This window comes from Pelodiscus sinensis, chromosome 1 (assembly GCF_052426305.1).
Source record: "Pelodiscus sinensis isolate ZL-2025 chromosome 1, ASM5242630v1, whole genome shotgun sequence".
Classification (NCBI taxonomy): Eukaryota; Metazoa; Chordata; order Testudines; family Trionychidae; genus Pelodiscus; species Pelodiscus sinensis.
The window spans coordinates 83,485,592-83,507,260 of record NC_143052.1 but is presented as its reverse complement, the minus strand read 5'-3'; the positions used below and the strand labels follow the sequence as shown (position 1 = coordinate 83,507,260).

At 43.6% G+C, this 21,669-nt stretch overlaps 1 protein-coding gene across 2 annotated transcripts in view; it reads left to right on the top strand.

The window, feature by feature from the left end:
- Positions 1-21,669, top strand: part of CCDC38 (coiled-coil domain containing 38) — a 64,768-nt gene that overhangs the window by 11,644 nt on the left and 31,455 nt on the right. Inside the window, exons 5-11 of one of the 2 annotated variants that reach the window (XM_089780423.1) lie at positions 1,602-1,776; positions 2,657-2,724; positions 4,672-4,835; positions 4,935-5,015; positions 5,829-6,091; positions 7,105-7,188; positions 20,350-20,458. In XM_089780423.1, the coding sequence (XP_089636549.1) occupies positions 1,602-1,776; positions 2,657-2,724; positions 4,672-4,835; positions 4,935-5,015; positions 5,829-6,091; positions 7,105-7,188; positions 20,350-20,458 (944 nt within the window). The remainder of the gene's footprint in view (positions 1-1,601; positions 1,777-2,656; positions 2,725-4,671; positions 4,836-4,934; positions 5,016-5,828; positions 6,092-7,104; positions 7,189-20,349; positions 20,459-21,669) is intronic. The other variant, XM_089780425.1, reaches the window with a different exon arrangement.

The window sequence follows — 21,669 nt, the reverse complement described above, 5'->3', positions numbered from 1 at the left end:
AACTAGGGTGGCAGTGTAGACGTACCCTAATAGATTTATTAGGGCATATGATTTTGTGGGTAAATCCTACTTCATCAGACGAATTGGAGTGGAAGTTACAGAAGCAGGGTATGTATAAGGAAGAAGTTGCTTGTGTTAATGAAGCTAAACAAGTTAGGGTAATGAAGCTAAACAAGTTAGAAGTGGGTCATTCGCAGCATTTGGTGTGGAGATGTGAATATCTAGAGAGGGTGAAATTGACTTTGTAATACGTTAACCAGTTGAGATCCTTACTTGGACCTGAGTTAATAGCATTGAATTTACAAATTAATTCCAGTTCAGCTGTTTCCCCATAACCGGTTTTTCAAATTCGTTTGTAGACAGATGGATACTTTCACATCCATTACTGAATGTCCAGGGTGGTTAAAGGGTACCTCTCCAGATTTATATGTGTTACCATTCCTGATATATGATTTGTGTCCATTTATCCTTTGGTGTAGAGGCTGACTGAATTAGCCAATATACATGGCAGAGGGGCATTGCTGGCACTTGATAGCAAATATCATGTTAGTGGATGTGCAGAGAGATGAGCCTCTAATGTGGCTTATGTGGTTAGATCCTGTAATGGTGTTGTTTGTATAGATAGGTGGACAGAGTTGGCAATGGGGTTTGTTGCAGGGGTAGGTCCCTGAATAGGTGTTTCTGAGATGATGTGGCTGCTGGTAAGTATTTATATAGGTTGGGGGCTGATTATAGGTGAGGACTAGCCAGTTTTCTGTGACAGTGAGGAATCGTTTTCCAGGATTGGTTATAGATTGTCAATGATGCCGGGGGGGAGTGGGGGGGGGGGGGTGGAAAACAGGAGAAAACAAAGAAATACACAAATACAACTCTTATGTTTTACTGGATATTAACTATATAACTTTCTAAATCAAAGGTCCTATTTGTTAGGAGCATATAGTACATAATATATTGTAGGGAATAATCTTGCACTGATGAAACGAGCTACTAATTTTTCATCTCTAATGTCTATGTTTCTAATAATAAATAAAAATGTATAAAAGCATATTCTTTTTGCGATTTTAATGCAATGTACTTCAAAGACCAATTCACATTGTTTCTTAATATGTATATCTAATACAACTCTAATGTACATGAATATTCACAGAAACTCTGTTCTTCTGGACTGCTTCAGCAAAGTGCTTATTTCAAATATTTGATTTTATGATCATTACTGTGTATAAGCTAAGGGCCAGATTCTTTTACCCTTGATCACAATGAATATCTTATTCTACATATATTGAAGTCCCATTAAGACCAAAGGGATTACTTGCAGACTAAAGCCCCAGGCCTGCAGACTTACACATGTACTAGACATTTCCACCATAAGTGGCTCCATTTAAATCAAAGGAGCTACTCAGGGTTGTAAAGTTAATGCACTCAGAGATCTTTACGGCACTTGGTAATAAATGGAATACTGTTAGCAGAATAGAGCCCTGTCTGAGTTATTATTTATACAGTGCCATAGATGTATGGTATTTTACAGAAAGACAGGTCCCTATACTCAAAGAGCTAATTAGTGTCATTAATAAACACACTTACATGAAAATCTGTACATGCAGGATAAAATAGCTCAACAGAATTTGAAGGTCCATGAGAAAAGCACATTTTCATCACGAGCAAAGTCTCGAGACTCTATGAAAAAGATGGACTCAGTCATTGAAAGAGAGACCAGGGCTACAATAGATAAAGGGTATATTACTTCTAGTCCCAACTGGGCTCTTACTTTTGCAAAATGTGAGTACACTTTTTTAGCTTAACATTTTGTTAAACAGTGTCAGAGTTGCTCACCGTGACACAGATTTTCATCTAATTGTACCCTAAAATCTGTCATTTAGGACCAGATTCTGTAATTGGATCCCTGTAGCTAGACCCCGGCACCTGCATAGAACCACATGAATTTCCATGGGGCTCCATATAGGGAAAAGGATTAGGCGCAGAATCTGACTGCTGGGCAGTTTTCAGGATTCTGGATAGGGATTTAGACTTGCATCCATGTTTTGAAGAAAGTGCAAATGTTTGTGATAAACCATCGCTTTGCTTTGCTCCTCTTCTTGCCACCACCATGGACTGTTACTAATATACTGGTCACCAAACTTTTCCTACTGTGCCCCCCTTACCAGTAATGGAATCTGTTTGTGCCTCCTTCCCATTACTTCCTCAGCAAAGGAGCTTAGGCTGAAGGCAGAGCAAGGGGCAGAACTGGGCATGGGGCAGGAGCTGAGGTTCACAGTGGAACTGATCTGAGAGCAGAGAGGGATTGAGGGCAGAGCTGGGCTGGGATGGAGCGAGGACAGGGTGAAGCTGGGTGGCACTCCCTCCCTATCCCCTTTGGGGGCTGACCTAAGCCCCACCATGTGCTCCCCCTGAAATGGTCATCTGTATTCCTTGTGCCCTACAGTTTGGGGACCACAGTACTGTGCTGCAAAGAACTGTTGTTTTATTTGATGTGCTGTTTTCAAAATCATAACTTTGGGAAATTCAATCCATTAATTTTTTTAAACTAATCCCAGTAAGACTTATTGTGTCATTTTTTGCATATCAAACTGAAAAGATACAAACATGTATAGGAGTAATAGTAACATTAATTTTAATAGCATTTACATTTTCTTGAAAGGTTGCCAAAGTGACAAACAGTCATTAACAGAGTATATCAAGGAACAGAAGGAGTTGTTTCTGCTGCAGGTACCCTAAAATGTTGTTCTTAAGGCTGGCATTTAAAAAAAATGTAGTTATAAAAATGCACAAAGTGAAATAAAAATAGTCCACGTAATTAGACTAGAATGTTTGTTTATCTCTAAGTCTGACTTTTTATAATTTAAAAATTATACCTGGGCCTGAAGTTCCACACTAGTCTGCAGGTCTGACCCTGCAAACACAGTAAGATTATTCTGTGTCATCTCAGTCACTGGAAATACTTATATGAGTAAAACTTTACTCATCTTTGTAAGTATTTAAAGGACTTGGTCCTGAATTTGGGAAAAAGTTGAATAAGACTTACATTCATCCTCATAAAAGTGTTTGGGTGGGTTGCTGTTTTTAAATGTTGCCAAACTGATACCAACAAGAGACATAAATTCTTCAGTACATTTGAAGAGCTGATAAGAGCTTGTTAACGGTGCTAAATCCTGCTGGAAAGGGATAACAAGTGGAGTTCTGCAAGGGTCTGTTTTGGGACCCGTACTGTTCAATATCTTCATCAATGATGTAGATATTGGGATAGAGAGTACGCTTATTAAGTTTGCAGATGATACCAAACTGGGTGGGGTTGCAACTTCTTTGGAGGATAGGGACATAATTCAAAATGACCTTAGCAAGTTAGAGAAATGGTCAGAGGTAAACAGGATGAAGTTTAATAAAGAGAAATGCAAAGTGCTTCATTTAGGAAGGAACAATCAGTTCCATACATACAAGATGGGAAGCGACTGTCTAGGAAGGAGCATGGCGGAAAGGGATCTAGGGGTCATAGTGGACCACAAGTTGAATATGAGTCAACAGTGTGATGCTGTTGCAAAAAAAGCAAATATGATTCTAGGTTGTATCAACAGATGTGTTGTAAGCAAAACTCGTGAAGTCATTCTGCCGCTCTACTCTGCACTAGTTAGGCCTCAGCTGGAGTACTGTGTCCAGTTCTGGGCACCACATTTCAAGAAAGATGTGGAGAAATTGGAAAGGGTACAGAGAAGAGCGACAAGAATGATTAAAGGTCTAGAGAATATGACCTATGAAGCCAGGCTTCATGAACTGGGCTTGTTTAGTTTGGAAAAAAGAAGATTAAGGGGGGACATGATAGCGGTTTTCAAATATCTAAAAGGGTGTCACAAGGAGGAAGGAGAAAATTTGTTCCTCTTGGTTTCTGACGACAGGACAAGGAGTAATGGGCTTAAAGTGCAGCAAGGGAGGTTTAGATTGGACATTGGGAAAAAATTCCTAACTGTCAGGGTGGTCAAATATTGGAATAAATTGCTAAGGGAGGTGGTGGAATCTCCCTCTCTGGAGATATTTAAGAACAGGTTAGATAGACATCTGTCAGGGATGGTGTAGACGGAGCTTGGTCCTGCCTTGAGGGCGGGGGGCTGGACTCGATGACCTCTCGAGGTCCCTTCCAGTCCTATAATTCTATGACAGTGCAAGTTTTTCCATACCATTCACTTTTAACTTATGTTTAGCTGCATGCCTCCAGTATCACTTCAGCTCTGCCCCCTGGGTTAGGGACCAGTACAGAGTCACACTGCCAGCTCTGTATTTCCTGAGGAATTTCCTTACATTGAGGATAGTCCCTGGGGAAAGCTCTGCTGCCTCAAAGGTCTTGTTCTGGTGCCAAAACAGCATAAAAAGATCTTAGAACAATGGAGAATCAGGCTTGGTATATGCAGTGGGGGTGGAAAATATAATTATGGGATTTTTTATTTTGCATTTCTTAACATTATGTTTAAATCTTAGCATTGAAATAATGTAGTTTGGACATGAATTCATGCTGTGTCTCCTTGTCTGAATTTGGATGACTATTCCTATTTCTCTGAGCACATCTTACGGCATTTACTTTGCTCCCTGAAATAATGAAATACAGATGCAAAATAAATTCAGACAGCATTTTGTATGTAACTTTTCCCCACTCTGTTGTTTTCCTAGTACACAGTAAAAGTAAAAAAACAAACTATAAAGAAGCTGGAGAAATTAGCAACGCAAAAAGAGAAAGAGGCCAGTTCTGCTGAAGCAAAGCTAGAAGAAGATACAATTGCATTTGAGGAATTTCTGAAAGAAAATGACCGGAGTTCTACAGATGCACTTAAAATGTTAGAATTTCTGTTATAGTTAATGTTTGTTTGTTTATATTTTGTTCTACCAAAAACTGTATACATACATCTCTGTAATATTTCTATGTTACTTTTTAGTGCAGCCCAAGAAACAAAATCTAAAATGGAAATGGTGGCAGATGTAAAATCTGCTATTAATGAACTCTTCGCTATTAAAAGGTGAGACTTTTATGTTACAAATAAACTCCTCTTTTTATGGTAACAGTGGTGCCGATTCTCCTCTTCTGAAGAACACTCTGGGGGGAACTCATCTTTGAGGTTCACCCACTGCCACATTGAGCTGTTGTGTAGGTGCTTAGTTTGGGTCCGTCCCCCACATCCATTGACCCCCATGAAGTGAGTTAAGTATGTCAGGGTATGTCTACACTGCCACCCTAGTTCAAACTAGGGTGGCTAAAGTAAGCATTCGAATTTGCAAATGAAGCCCGGGATTTAAATATCCCGGGCTTCATTTGCATGTTTCTGGGCGGGCGCCATTTTTAAATGCCCGTAGTTCGAACTACGTGCCTGCAGCTACACACAGCACGGACTAGGTAGTTCGAATTAAAGCTCCTAATTTGAACTACCGTTATTCCTCCTGCAAGGGATAAATGTAGAGAAATTCCTCCTGCTAGGGATAAATGTAGAGAGAGTTGGCTAGCAGAAAGCAAATTATCAGGTAAGAAATTTCTCATTCACTTTCCTTAGAGATCAACAGAAAGAACTTACGTTCATTGTTTCATAGAAAGGCTATCATTGTAACTGGTCCTTTTTTTAGTTCTGCACCGCAGTGTCTGTAGTAAGTATGAGCCCATATGGTGAGGAGGAACTTCCTGACCTAGATATGAGAAGATTTCTTAGTAAGCTACCTTTTGAAAAATGCCATTGTAATATGTGACTAAGATAATGTCATTTTAAGTAGATGTAATTTAAACTTTACATTTTATTTGTATATCTAGTATATTAACTGTATGCTTTAATGTATTTTTGTAGTGAAATTGCAAATGCCGAAATCCTTCTTGTGCAGAGTTTATATTATGAAGATTTTTTGATGAAACTTTCTCCCAAAGAATGGCAAGAAGAACAGAGAACAAAAAAACTGAAAGCAAAAATAGACAGAGAGAGAGAAAGCATGCAGAGAGAAACGATTACACGTGCTTTAACTTCGCAACAAGAAAAAGAAAGTGCACGCAAGGAAAGGCTAAGTCCTTCATTTCGACGTCAATCACGACATGGTTCTATTTTTGTAAAGCAAAGTATGTGTTTGGAAATGTAAAGTGCAATCTATATAAATGTGATTAAGACTGAAAATTTAAACACATCAGTCAGGACTTTAAAAAATGAAGTGGTCAGATGCTGATTTCATTTCCTCCAATACAATGTTGCCATCACTCATAATTTTACCAGAAGTCTTACAATATCAGTGTTATTTTTCTTAAAGCCCCACCGGAATTCAGAGATTGTATGAGAGCTCAGCTTTCAGTTTTTTAAAACTAAATTTCTAGACCCCCATGGTTATAGATAAGAGCTTGACACAAATGAAACTAAATGCACCTTAAAGACTCATAAATCAGAAGACAAATAGAAAGTACCCTACATTCATTTTTGAGAACTCTTGATTTTTAAGCCAGTTGCATAATTTTGGGGTCTTAACATGATTTTTTGAACATATAAGGTTGGCAATTCAGGGTTATTACCGTGGCTCAAATAAGCTCCCATTAGTGAGATGTGTCTTTTGAAGCTTGATATTTAGGCTTGCTTTCTGAAGTAACTATTTATTTTTCTCTAGATCTCTCACTAAGGCTTTGTTTATATTCAACATTTAATTAATTGATTTAGTTAAAGCAGTGCAAACTTCTGTGTGGACACTCAGTTTAAACCTGTCTTGCACTGATGTAGCTTAATTTGGTAAGGAATCTGATAAATCAGGTTTAAATCAGTATAAGAGGTATCTACACAGAGATTTGTACCAGATAAGCTAAATCAAATTGAAAACTCAGCTTTACTAGGGCAAGTTTTTTTCTGCAGATAAGACCTTACTGTTAAAGATCATTTTATGTATCTCTGTTTGTTTTTCCGTGTAGCAACTGGAATAACTTTCTTGGTTGAGCTGTACTTCAGATTAAAAAGCTCCTTTACTTTGTTCTTTATTTAGATCCCATTATGTTCTCCACTTTTACAGCAAATCAGAGCGTTAACTTTGCTGCTGCTGTCAAGGTACATTTCTTTTAGGAAGGCTCTTCTATTATAGTTCTGCTTATATCTTTAGACAGAAACTACGCATCAAATACAGACAGGCGCTTCAGTAGCAGTGAGAAAAGTGCTGGATCCACTAGGAAAACATCAATTGCAGGTGAGAGTGTTCACCTGAGAACAGCGGTGCATAATAACAAAGGCATGAGGTCTGTGCGATAGGATGGGGAAGCTATTCCTCTTCACATATGGTAAAATTCACATAGTCCTGGCAGATATGTATGAAGTCTTCTCCTTGGTAGAGCTGTGTCTGTGAGGAGCAGGGGCAGAGGGTACACAGATGAAGCAGTCAGAGATGTGAGTATATACTACAAAATCAAGTCGACCTAAGTTGAATTCAGTATGCAGTAATTACTGTAGGGCTACGTCTACACTGGCCCCTTTTCCGGAAGGGGCATGTTAATTTCAGAAGCCGTAATAGGGAAATCCACGGGGGATTTAAATATCCCCCGCGGCATTTAAATAAAAATGTCCGCCGCTTTTTTCCGGCTTTTAAAAAAGCCGGAAAAGAGCGTCTACACTGGCCCCGATCCTCCAGAAAAAAATCCCTTTTCCGGAGGATCTTATTCAAAGTAGAAATAAGATCCTCCGAAAAAGGGCTTTTTTTCTGGAGGATCGGGGCCAGTGTAGACGCTCTTTTCCGGCTTTTTTAAAAGCCGGAAAAAAGCGGCGGACACTTTTATTTAAATGCCGCGGGGGATATTTAAATCCCCCGCGGATTTCCCTATTACGGCTTCTGAAATTAACATGCCCCTTCCGGAAAAGGGGCCAGTGTAGACGTAGCCTAGTAGTCCCTCTGACAGTGGTGCATGTCTTCACCAGGGGTGTGTCTAGACTACATGCCTCCTTCGACGGAGGCATGTAGATTAGCCAGATCGGAAGAGGGAAATGAAGCCGCGATTAAAATAATCGCGGCTTCATTTAAATTTAAATGGCTGCCCCGATCTGCCGATCAGCTGTTTGTCGGCAGATCGGGGCAGTCTGGATGCGATGCCCCGACAAAGAAGCCTTTCTTCATCGACACAGGTAAGCCTGGTTTCACGAGGCTTACCTGTGTCGATGAAGAAAGGCTTCTTTGTCGGGGCATCGCGTCCAGACTCCCCCGATCTGCCGACAAACAGCTGATCGGCAGATCGGGGCAGCCATTTAAATTTAAATGAAGCCGCGATTATTTTAATCGCGGCTTCATTTCCCTCTTCCGATCTGGCTAATCTACATGCCTCCGTCGAAGGAGGCATGTAGTCTAGACACACCCCAGGAGAGCTTTCACCAACTTAACTGTGGATGTAGGGGCTGCAGCTGTGAGCCTCATGCGCTGTGACAGCTCAGACTGTCAGCCCCAGGGTGAATGGAGGTGGAGGTGGAGGTGGCGCCGGCTTTGGAAAAGAAGCAAAGTAACGCAGTGTCTACACAGATACTGCGTCACTCTGATATGGAGCTATCCCACCCATGGATGTTTTGGGGCGGCCACTCCAGGTCTTGTTGTTTGGGAGGCCCTATGGCAGCTGCCCCAACTGTCCTATGGATGGGACAGTCTCGCATACTGAGATTAGCCTGCAGAGCCCAGGGCAGCCTGAGGGATTACCTGGGGGTGCTGATGTGGGGTGGCAGCAGGGGTTCCCCCCTTCCCTCATGCACTCACTGCAGTGGCAGGAGCCATGGGAAGCAGAGCAACCCAGCAGCCTACTCCTCTCTGCCACCCATCTCCCAGCCAGGTCGCTCCGCTTCACCATGGCAGAGTGCCCCGGCCCCAGCCTATGCAGGCTGTTGGTTCCCTCCGCTTTCTGTAATTTCTACTGCCATGGTAAGTGTGGTGGCCTGACTCCTGCTGTCACCCCACACCTGGCCCCCCAGTAATCTCCAGGGTTGCGTAGCTCAAAGGAGGGGTCTTTGAGGATGGGGTGCAATGGGAGTGGTAGGAGCGTAGCAGGGGGCAGGAAGAGGCAGGGTTGTGGTAGAGCATAAGCAGGGCTTGGGAAAAGGAGTGGGGTTGGCAGGGGTGGAGCAGGAGTTAGATGGGATTGGGGGAGGGGCCTGAGGTGGAAGGGGGGGCCTGGGCCCTGCAACCCCCCTCTCCGCCAGAACTGCCCTGCCTTGCCCTGATGACCTTCCCCTAAGTTCTATATTGCTTGCAGAGATGGACTTATGAAGTCGGTGTAGCGGGTGACTTACATCAGCAGGAGCAACGCGTATTTTACCTCTTACAACTGCTTTATGGCAACCTACCTCTCTAGTGTAGACCAGGCCTTAGTTTCAAACAGCCTGACTCAAAAGAGCAAGGTAGTTAAGGGACTCACTTGATTGGTGCCTATGCCAGAAGGAACCATAGTTGTCATGTAGTCTGGCTGCCTGCATAATATAGGACTTCCTGAATTAATTCCTGTTTGAATGAAAGCACATCTTTTGGAAAAAACATCCAACCTTGCTTTTAAAATTTTCTGAGTTGGAGAATCCATCGCAAGCCGTGGTAAGTTATTTCAGTGGTGAATTACCCTCAGAGTTAAAAATTTGTACTTTTTTCTGAGTTTGACTATGTTTAGTTTCAGCTTTCTGCCACTGCATCTTGTAATACTATGTCCCCTAGGTCAAAGAGCCCTCTTGTTATCAAATTTCTGTTCCCCTTGTGAGTTCATACTGCCAACAGTTCAGGCCAGCTGCACCTGTATTTCCTCTCAGTAATTCAGCAATGACAACCACTCCCAGCTTTCAGCTCCCCACTTGTTGCCTCTCTTGAATGGAAACACAAGTCTTTCCCTTCTGACCAGGGCATTCCAAGACTAAACAGTTCCCTGCCTTCACTGTGTCATTCCCTGCACAGACTAATGCCCTAGGCACTAGCTTGCTTTGTTTTCAGAGACAGATAACAGTGTAATTGCTACACGTATTAGTTATCACATTGTGTTCTCTATACAAGCCCATTTTTTTCCATAAGGTAAGAAACCTAACAGAGAAAACATAAAAAACAGTCAAAAGATCTGTATGCTTGCTAATAAGCTTACCAGTGTTCATCCCAACTCACATGGCTTCTGGCAAGTGTAGTCTTTTAATACTCATCCTAGAGACATCCCTATGGTTACAGGTTCATCAGAGCTTCAGCACAGAACAAGCACCTTCATAACATGTTCAGTTCTCTTATATGGTTTGAGTCTTTGAACTAGAGTTTTCAGAACTAGATAGTGTACAAAGAATCTCTCTCCGTAGGGGATGTCTTCAAAAGATTGGCTTTGAAGGAGGAGAATTTGAATTCCCTTCACCTCAAGCTATTTCTTAAGGAAATCCACTTCGGTTGTATTGTTAAAAAAGATCTTTAAAATTCCTCATACTTTCTAGGGACTGCATTACTCTCGTCTTTCCATTAAAGAAGTTCCATACAATCTCACTATAGTACATACACATTTGCACTTGTAATGCAGTGAACTCAAAAAGTATTAACTCTAATTTCAACAAGGTTTAACTTAATTCAGTAACTTTTATCTAAGTTTTGTAAGGTTTGTTCAGGATATCGTCAGTCCATCACACTTACAGACTGGAAACAAGTCACTGCATAACCGCTTTTCCATAAGTTAAACAGACTGAACTCTAAGTCTGTCACTATAAGACATGTTTTCCAATCTTTTAATCATTCTTGTGGCTCTTCTTTGAATTCTCTCCAAAAACATGTAAACATTTTTACTCCAAACTTTAGCAAAAACTAGAAAGGAAGAAGTAAGATGCATATCCAAAATAATCCCAATTATACATATAATATGATGGGGACTAATTTAGCTATAACTACTCAAGAAAAAGATCTTGGAGTCTTTGTGGCTAGTTCTCTGAAAACATCGACTCAATGTACAGTGGCAGTCAAAAATGCAAACGGAATATTAGGAATCATTTAAAAAGGGATAGAGAATAAGACAGAGAATATCTTATTGCCTCTATAAAACCATGGTATGCCCACATCTTGAATACTGTATACAGGTGTGGTCGCCTCATCTCAAAAAAGATATATTGGCATTGGAAAGGTTCAGAAAAGGGCAACAAAAATTATTAGGGGTTTGCAATGGGTTCAATATGAAGAGAGATTAAAAAGACTGGGACTTTTTAGCTTAGAAAAGAGGAGATTAAGGGGGATATGATAGAGGTCTATAAAATCATGACTGGTGTGGAAAAACCGAATAAGGAAAAATGATTTACTTGTTCCCATAATAAGGATATGTCTACACTGCAATGCTATTTTGGGATACTAGCATATCCCGAAATAGCTATCCCGCATCTTCACAACAAGCCCATTATTTCGGGCTCGCTGTTCCGATGTCCCTGTAAACCTCATTCTACGAGGAGTAAGGGACATTTTGGAATAGCGCTTTATTTCAAAATTTGGCACTGTGTAGGCAGAGCCAAATGATGAAATAAGCTATTTCAAAATAGCATTTAAATAACATATTCCATTTGCATAGCTCAAATTGGGTATCTTATTTTGAGTTACGGTGCAGTGTAGACCCATTCTAAAAGAACTAGGGGTCACAAAATGAATTAATAGGTAGCAGGTTTAAACAAACAAAAGAAAGTTTTTCTTCACGCAGCACACAGTCAACCTGTGAAACTCCTTGCCAGAGGCTGTTGTGAAGACCAGGACTTTAAGAGAGTTCAAAAAAGAACTAGATAAATTCAGACGCTTTAGGGGGTAGCCGAGTTAAAAAACAAATCATAGAGGTTAGGTCCATCAATGGCTATTAGCCAGGATGGGTAGGAATGGTTTCCCTAGCCTCCGTTTGTCAGAGGCTGGAAATGGATGACAGGAGAGGGATCACATGATGATTACCTGTTCTGTTCACTTCCTCTGGAGCATCTGGCATTAGCTACTGTTGGAAGGCAGGATATTGGGCTAGATGGACCTTTGGTTTGACCAGGTATGGCTGTTCTTATATCCAGGATAGTTTTTAAAGTTTTTTTCCCAGAGTAGAACGAGATGTCAGTGGACTTTTTCTTTTATGAGCTAACTTTTACAAAATATAGGCCTAAATTACATTGACAACACATGATGGTATATGTATCAGATGCTTAATTATACAAACAAACAATAGGAAATCAGAAACTCTATAAGTGTATTTTAGACCATGTTTTGGTTTTGCAGCTTATGGCCTCTACTCCTTGTTTTGAAACTTATGGCCTCAAACCTGTAAAGTCTTGAATATGTACTTAACTTTATATCTGCAAGTACAGGCAGTCCCCGGGTTACGTACAAGATAGGGACTGTAGGTTTGTTCTTAAGTTGAATCTGTATGTAAGTCGGAACTGGCGTCCAGATTCAGCCGCTGCTGAAACTGATCAGTTTCAACAGTGGCTGAATCTGGACGCCAGTTCTGACTTACATACAGATTCAACTTAAGAACCCCAGGCATCCCCAAGTCAGCTGCTGCTGAAACTGATCAGCGGCTGATTCCAGGAAGCCCGGGGCAGGGGCTTTCTGTAGTCAGCCACTGGTCATTTTCAGCAGCTGCTGACTTGGGGACACCTGGGGCAGAGCAGCTGGGGTGCTGCTGGGTTGGTCCAGTGGCGCCCAGAGCGGCGCTACGGGACCAACCGGCAGCGCCCCAGCTGCTGTACCACAGGCGTCCGGAGCAAAGCCGCGGAGCACGGGGGCAGCGGGACAGCCCAGACGCGCCGTGGCTATCCTGCTGCCCTCGGGCTCCGTGGCTTTGCTCTGCTTTGCTCCCCGTCCCCCTGGTCTGCAGACCAGGGGGACGGGGAGCAAAGCGGCGGAACACGCGGGCAGTGGGACAGCCCAGACGCGCCGTGGCTGTCCTGCTGCCCTCGGGCTCCGCGGCTTTGCTCTGCTCTCCTCCCCCTCCCCCTGGTCTGCAGACCAGGGGGAGGGGGAGCAGAGCAGAGCAGAGCAAAGCGGCGGAACACGCGGCCAGCTGACAGCCCAGACGCGTCTGGGCTGTCAGCTGGCCGCATGCTCCGTGGCTTTGCTCTGCTCTGCTCCCCCGTCCCCCTGGTCTGCAGAGCAGAGCAGAGCAAAGCGGCGGAACACGCGGCCAGCTGACAGCCCAGACGCATCTGGGCTGTCCACTGCCCGCGTGTTCCGCCGCTTTGCTTCCTCTCCCTGGTCTGCTGGAGACCAGGGAGAGGAAGGGCCCCATTCGTAACTGCGGATCCGACGTAACTCGGGGACTGCCTGTAATCCGATGTACATGGGACTACTGCTGAATGTTAATTAGGCACATGAGTAGCCATTCTCGGCATCGGACATAAGTTAACAGAAAAATTAGTTTTGTGTCTTTCCATATCTTGGGAAAGAAAATAAGAATAATGTAAAACATCATGGAAAATAATAATATGAAAACATTTCCTTAGGTTATGCAGACACGGCTTAAGTTTCATGATGAAATTAACCTTGGATGAGATATCTTTTCTGATGTGTTTTTCAAGGGTCTTATGTTTTATAAAATGTATAACAAAGTTAATATGAAGAAAATTTAGAACTGGTTAGTTAAAAGTACTATAATGGAGGAGTTCATTGATAATGCTCTCTAGTGGCTAAAGTAACCAACTGGTGAATAAAGCCATCTTTTTGTAAGATAGGGTTTAGTCCCACACAAGTAATTGATCTCAATGCAGGGGTAAATGAGTGTAATTCAATGACCTGTGACATACAGAAGGTCAGGCTAGATCAGGGATGGGCAAGATACATCCTGCGGGACAGATCCGGCCCACCAAGCCGTTTGATCCAGCCCGTGGTCATCCTGCCGCTCCCTCTGCTCCCAGTCAATTGAGACCCGGGGGCAGGGGAGTGCATGAAGTCATTCGCTGTTCAAAGCAGTCGGCAGCTCCCTCCTCCCACCAGGGGAGCGTGGCACCAAGAGGGAGCCACCAGCCATTTTGAACAGCAAAGGACTTCACGCACTCCTCCGCCCCCAGGCTCTGACTAGAGAGAACTAACCTCTTCAGGCTCCACCTATTCCAGGGGGCAGGGAGCCAACCCACGATCACCACCAAAATTAATGAAGTGGCCCCCCTGCAAAAATTATTGCCCACCTCTGGGCTAGATGGGCTAATGGTCTCTTCTGGCCTTAGAAACTTTGAACTCTAGGTTACATAGCTCTGCTACTGATTCACTATGGGTAGAGCCCTGTGTGGATTAGGGATGTTAGAGTTTAGCCAATTAACTGTTTAACTGATAAACTGATGATTATCAGTTAATGGTATTGGTTAAACTCAGGGTCCCGGGGAGGCGGGCAAGGGCTTCTGGCTCCACTTCCAGGGAGGAGGCTTTGCTGAGGGCTCTGCCGTATAAAGCTTAACTAAGATTTTTTAGCAGTTACACGGTTACTGTATTAAACAGTTTTTAACATCCCTAGTGTGGATACAAAATTTGTATCTGTATCTGTAGCCACAAAAGTGAGATGTGGATATCTGCAGCAACATCCACGGATGCTGATACCTGCGGACATAAAGAGGATATCTGCATATTTCCAGGGTTCTAGATACAGAATTTGTAACTGCATCCGTAAAAATGAGCTGCTGATCTCTGCATCCACATGCATAGATGTGGATACCCATATTTACATAGTTAGAGCTCTACAAATCTATGGATATTTGCCATGTGGTCATGGGCAAATCACTTAAATACTTTGTTCCTCACTGTGGACATCTTTAAAATAAGTATAACGAGCCCCCTACCTCACCCCCCTATTTAATTGGTTAACTAATTATACAGGATTTTACATCCCTAATCTGAACCACAGTACAAAGGAACAATTTCTTGGTGCCTTGAGTCCAACACAAGGAAAACGTATCACTAATTACTGTTATAAAGTGGGTAAGAAGTCATTATTATTCAAAAGCCTTAAAATAACATTAGTTCTTCTTCGAATAGTGTCCCCATGGTGCTCCACTGTTGGCGTTGGGCTTCTCCCAGAGCTCCAAATCAGAGATTTGCCAGCACGCGGTCTGGCTCCTGCCAGTTCCTCCTAACCGTCCTCCGTCGCAGACAGAGTGAGCTCCCTCTCATCAGATCCTGTCAGAACAGAATTAGCTGTTTGTTAGTTGTTTGTTGTTGATAGTTAGTTTTAGCAGTAGTTCGATAGTTCCTAACTGTAAAAAAAAAAAAGACGTTGGAGCCGGACACACCTCACATTTAGAAAAAAAAGAAGAAAAAGAAGAAAAGAAAGAGAGAGAAGAGTAACAGGAAGATAAAAAGCAGAGACGACCATGCTGGGATCCTCTGGGTTTAAAAAATATGACTCCTGCTGGGAGCCCATGCCCTCCTGAGATGGTCGCTCCCATTGCATTCAGTGTCTGGGCGAAGGGCATATTCCCGAGAAGTGCCCCCATTGCGCGAAGCTAAGAGCTCGAGCTGAAAGAGACAGGGAGATGAGGCTCCAGATGCTTTTATTTGATAAAGCACTCCAGCCCTCGCAGACGGAGCCCTCTTCACCCCTCTCGGTCTCTATAAGAGTCGATTCATAGCGGGCTGCATCGTCAGGCCATCGCTCTTCAACAAAGAGGAGGGCCTCCCTGGAACGATCTCTGCCACTGGGTCGTGTAAGCATTGGTGACAAGCCAGGCACTTCGGGCACAGCTTCCACCTACCAAAGCTTCCAAGCCGCGCCGCAGTACGCCGGCACCAGAAACAAGCCTGGCACAGAAATCGCCATTGATCTATGGGGCGGCACTGATGGCGCCAACAGCACCCATGTCATCGTCAGCACCACCATTGGCACGGGCACCGCTGTCAGCACCGGCAGTCCACTCTGCACCGGCACCACAGTTGGCACTGGCATCACTAGTCAGCACCGTTCAGAGTTCCCGCTGCCCAATGTTCAACCAAGGCACCACCAGTACCAACGTCGGCTCTGGCTAAATCCCAGCATAAAACATACAGAGTCACTACCCCCTTCCCCAGCCCAGAACGTATCACCTTCTCTCCGGTATCTCCTTCTCCCTCACTGGTGCCGATCAGCCTTACCTGCTGACGCTCCGCGGCACCGCACTGCTTACTATAGTTCGACAGCACAGCGTTCTCTCTCACCTCATCCTTATTATCAGTACTGATGCACTTCACCCGCACTTCACCCTCTCCTCCTTTTTCAGTAAGACCCAGGTCTAGATCACTCAAATCCCCAATACTGTCAGTGTATGCTACTATCACGATGATTGTAGGAGCACCTTGTCCTCCGTGCACTCCTTGCCTTCAAGATACTATTGTGGCTGCCACCACAGCCACACCTGCTACGAACATCATTGCCCAGCACATCACTCTATCTCATCACGCCATTCTCAGCATTGGTCGCCTTGCTGTCATCAATCAGAGTCTAGACCAGGGGTCTCCAAACTTTTCAGCCCGAGGGCCGCATTAACTATCAAACAGCAGTTCGGGGGCCGACTACACACTTGAGGTCCAAATAAAAAACAATCAAAACATGGATGTTGTTTTTAATTATTTATTTAATATTATTTTATTCAGTTATTATTTAATAACACATTCATACACTACACATGAACACCTGTATTAGTGTGAATGGTGAAATTGTTTCCTGGATGCCAAAATAGCAGACATTTCTGGCTTTAGATTTGTTGTCCCTAACATCAACAGTGACCTGAGATTATCATCGGACAAGTTTGTTCTCAAATTGTTCTTCACGTATTTCATTCTTGAAAATGTTTGTTCACACAGGTATGTTGTTCCAAAGATTGAAAGGTACCTTGATGCAAAAGTTTTGACATTAGGAAAGTCTTCCTTGGGCAAAAACTGGTAAAAACCCACCAGTCCTATTTTGAACTTGTCCCTAAGGAGGTCATTTGCTTGCAACTCAATGAATTCCAGCTGCAGTTCATCTGGGCAACTGGCCACATCTGCTTCAAATGGGTTTTGAAACAATCTCACTTCTTCTGCCTTTGAATCCAAAAAGGTCTCCACGGGCCGGATGAGAGGGCCTCGCGGGCCGCATCCGGCCCCCGGGCCGTAGTTTGGAGACCCCTGGTCTAGACGATGCCACGTTTCTTCTCCTACCCCAGCCAACATGCACCCTCCTACTCCCGAACAAATCACATCCCAGCCGCCACAGCACTCCCACCCTGAAGAAGGCCAACTGTCCGACCATGAACAACCACAGGGAGTTTCTCTGACGGATCCATCTTCATCTTCACCCGACAAAGCAGTAATTCCGGGAGATTCATCACCAGCCGACGATCTCAGGCAGTTTCAGGACCTCTTCAAATGAGTTGCTGCTAGCCAGGAGATTCAGCTCACAGAGCTGCAGGAGAAACAGCACTGCTTGCTAAAAAATGTACAGCCCTCTCAAAAATCTAGGGTCACCTTACCCCTCAACGAGGTCATTTTGGAGGTAGCGGACAAAATATGGGAAACTCCAGCCTCCATCCCTGCGACCAACAAGAGGGCAGATAAGAAATATTTTGTCCCTGCCAGAGGGATGGATTTTCTTTGCACCCATCCTCAACCTAGCTCCCCAGTAGTCAATGCAGCACAACAAAGGGCCAAGGCACCACAATACAAAAACAATGTCAATGATAAGAACAGCAAAAGGCTTGATCTCTTCTGCAGAAAGGTTTACTCATTGGCTTCGCTACATTGACGTTTAGGATGGCCAGCTACGCTGCCCTCTTAGCTAACCATAACTTTGACAATTATGCCAAGTTAACTACGCTCATGGAACACCTCCGAGATAACAAATGGCAAATACTGAAATCGGTGGTTCAGGAGGGCTACTCATCTTCTCATACGGCCCTCCAGATTTCATTGGATATTGCGGATACAGCCGCACGATCTACCTCAACATCAGTGGTGATGTGCAGAGCCTCATGGCTTCAGTCAGCAAGGGTGCCTAAAGAACTACAGTCCAAGGTGGAAGACCTCCCATTTCACAGACAAAAACTTTTTCTGAAAAAACTGATGAGGTTCTCCATACCAGTAAAGATTCAAGGACTATGTTAAGAACACTAGGCATGTACATGCCTCCTTACTAGCGCGGACGCTATGTCCCGTATCCTTCCCATATTCTGCACCTCAGCACCATCCCAGACAGAGTCCACAAAAGTGGTGCCCCCAAAACACCCGAGTATCTAATCAGCAGAATAACCGGCAGCAAATGTGACATGCTGGTCGAGGGTCTGCAAGCCATCCCACTTACTGGTCACCGCTGAAAAGATACCTATATATTTCATCACTGTCTAAGACCATACCAGCGATAGTGGGCTGCCATCATGACCGATAGCTGAGTTCTAGAGCTAGTAACATCTGGCTGCTTGATTCCCTTCACCTTTCTCCCTCTTCCCTCCCTGTCTCTCTTCAGGAACCCCTCTCACGAGACCTTTTTGAAACAAGAGTTCTGCATTTCCTCAACATTGGAGTGGTAGAGAGAGTACCCAAAAAGTTCAGGGGCAAGGGCTTTTATTCCCATTATTTTCTCACCTGGAAGAGTTCGGGGGGATGGAGGCCTATTCTAGACATCTGTCAACACAACTGACATCTTCGCAAACAGAAATTTAAGATAGTGACTTTAGCATCTATTATCCCAGCTCATGACAGTGGGGACTGGTTTGCATCCCTTGACCTGCAGGATGCTTACTTTCATGTCACAATTCATCCAGCATACAGAACTGAGTCTTGCCTTTCAGCCTGTCTTCGGCACCCAGGGTGTTTTCGAAGACACTTGCAGTCATCACAGCATATCTGCATTGAGCCAGGATCATCATATTTCCCTATTTCAACGATTGCTTGATCAAGGTCTATTCCTTTGCAGACACGCTCCAATCCATCAATACAACGAGAGCAGTCTTCGAAGCCCTGGGTCTTATAATTAATTTCCAAAAATCTTCTATGACGCCGCAACAATTCCTAGAATTCATAGGAGCACATCTGGACTCAACTACTGCCCAGGCCTACTTACCCTCACACAGATTCCAAACCATTCAGGAGCTTATAGAGATCCTTTTTATGAGCCCCATGGTTCCCATACTTACCTGCCTTCAGTTCATGGGGCATATGGTGGCTACCACATACGTAGTGGCTCACACATGGCTGCACCTGCGGTGCCTCCAGCACTGGATGGCCTCTGTTTATACTCCCGGCACATGCTACATTCACAGACATGTAACTCTGCCACCAAAAGTGGTAAAGTCCTTGGTCTGGTGGACTGCACCCACCAACATGTTTCTACCCGAAACCACACTCTTCCTGACAGGATGCTATGCTCCACACCTTGGATGTATGCAGCGCACTTCTACATCAATAGAACTTGGCCTTTCTGCAAATCACAGCTGTTGCTTTCTGTGGCTGACCATTCCAAAGGCGAATCTGTCTCTGTACAAAGCATCTCAAAACTCATTGTTTCATGTATAGTCCGATGCTACTCAATACAGAACAAGCCTCTTCCAGAAACCAAAAGCCCACTCTACCAGGTGGCAGCTTTTACGGCCTTCCTCAAGGGGGACCCCTAATGTGACATTTGCCAAGCTGCTACATGGTCCTCTAATCACACATTCACTAAGCATTATGCTATTCCTAACAATTTCATTAGTGAGTCAGCAGTTGCCTTCGCAGTACTATCCACAGCGGTGAAACGGGAACTCCAAATCCCACCTTCCATCTTATCTGGCCACTGCTACTAAGTCACCAACAGTGGAGCACCCACGGGGACGCTACTCAAAGAAGAAGAGGAAGTTATTCACTTTGGTGCAGTAACGACGGTCCCTCAAGATGTGTGTCCCTGTGGGTGCTCCACTACCCACCCTCCTCCCCGGTTTGGAGTTTCTGCTCTTGTGTTTTTCAGACACTCAGCGATCAGTAGGAACTGGCAGGAGGTGGACTGTGTGCCTAAAGAAATGGCACGAACAGCACGAGGTGCATAACGCACATGCACAGTCCGGCAGACTACTGCTGGCAAATTTCCAATATGCTGCTCCAGGACAAATCCAACACCAACAGTGGAGCATCCACAGGGACACACATCTTGAAGAACCGTCATTACTGCACCAAGGTGAGTAGGTTCCTCTTTCATTTTTAAATTATGAAAACAAGATTTCCTTGTATTTATCTAAAATATATATAGAAAGAAACTGTATGATAGTTCTAGACAAAGTGGTAAAATACATGTCCTTAATGTCTGGAGACCATTGCTGAAAACATTCAAAGGATCGGGATAAGAATATACCCCATAATGTGTAAGTTCATGTTCATATAATTGGATAATATTGTAATTTCCCTATAAATTTACTTGCAAATTTATCCTTTTTATCTCTTCACGTGTTGAAGAAAATGAACGCAGACTTTCTAGAAAGCTAACAGAAGCAGACTTGAGTGAAGTGAAAAGGTTAAGTGAGTGCAAATCCATCTTGACTGATAAAAAAAAGACATCACCAAGGTACAGTATCAGACAAAATCTGCTTTCTCCATCTGCCAATGTGCCATTAGGAAATATATCAAGTAAGAGAGCAAATTAAAATAAGAAATGCCATTATAACAGATACCTACATACCAAAGTGAGGGAGTTTATCAATAATTCTTCCACTTCCATAATGGTAGTGATTTGGTAGAGATACAAATGGCCAAAGCCATTAACATCTGGTAGATAGAAAGATTTAACAATCCATTGGGAGAGCAACTATAAACCAACAACTTTGTGATTTGTGGATGAAGGCCCAAGAGTTTGTTGTGACGTGATAATTAACACCAGGAGCAGTATGATGACTGAATAAAACTTTTATCTGTGAATATCTGGAACCAGATGAGTATCAGGTGAAAGTGCCTGTGATGGGACAGCTAAAGTAACACTCTTGTATCTGAAGGTTCTCTGTTAGGCTTGACTTTGGGGCTCCCACAAGAGTTCACCAAGCGGTTGAGTGGAAAGACAAGAGGACAAACAAAGAAGAGTGGTGTAGGAGGGAATTGAGAACTGTAATTCAGTATCTTACAATTAACCATCCTTTTCATCTTCTTTTAGTTAATGTTGTTCTTTGCAGACAAGCATCTCTGTTTTGCCAATCCATTATGCCATGTTTCTACTCTTGATTATGTGCTGGAGCCTGCTGAAGGGCTGTCACAATTTTAAAAAATAGATGTATCCAAGGCAGTGTGCGAGCTATTGAGCTCAAAATGATTGCTTACACAGCAGCTATTATTGAAAAGGGCAGAAACTATTCTTGAAGGTATGATAGACTCCTGAATACTCTGTAGTACAGGCCAGTGCATTGAAATAGTTTCCTTACAGGGTAAAATCCAATTTAATCCTGTTAGTTAAAAGCTTCAGTTCCTCCCTTCTCTCCTTTGCATGCTTTCTTGTGGACCAAAAAAAAAAAAATACTATTTTTCATATGTGGAGAAGACTAATGTGTAAGTCAGTGGTCACCAACCAGTAGATTGGAATTTACTGATAGATCTTGAAGCTCCTGACAGGTGATCCTGACTGGTTTGACTGGGAGGCTATCAAGTGCCTGCACTTCACCTGCCCCTCCCCTCCACTTCCCTGCTGCTTGTGGCCATAGCCACCCCCTGGGAGCCTCCTGCTTCTGCAGAGTGAGGGAGACAGAGGTAGGGGGGCATTGATGCCACTCTGTGCCCCACCCCTGTACCCCA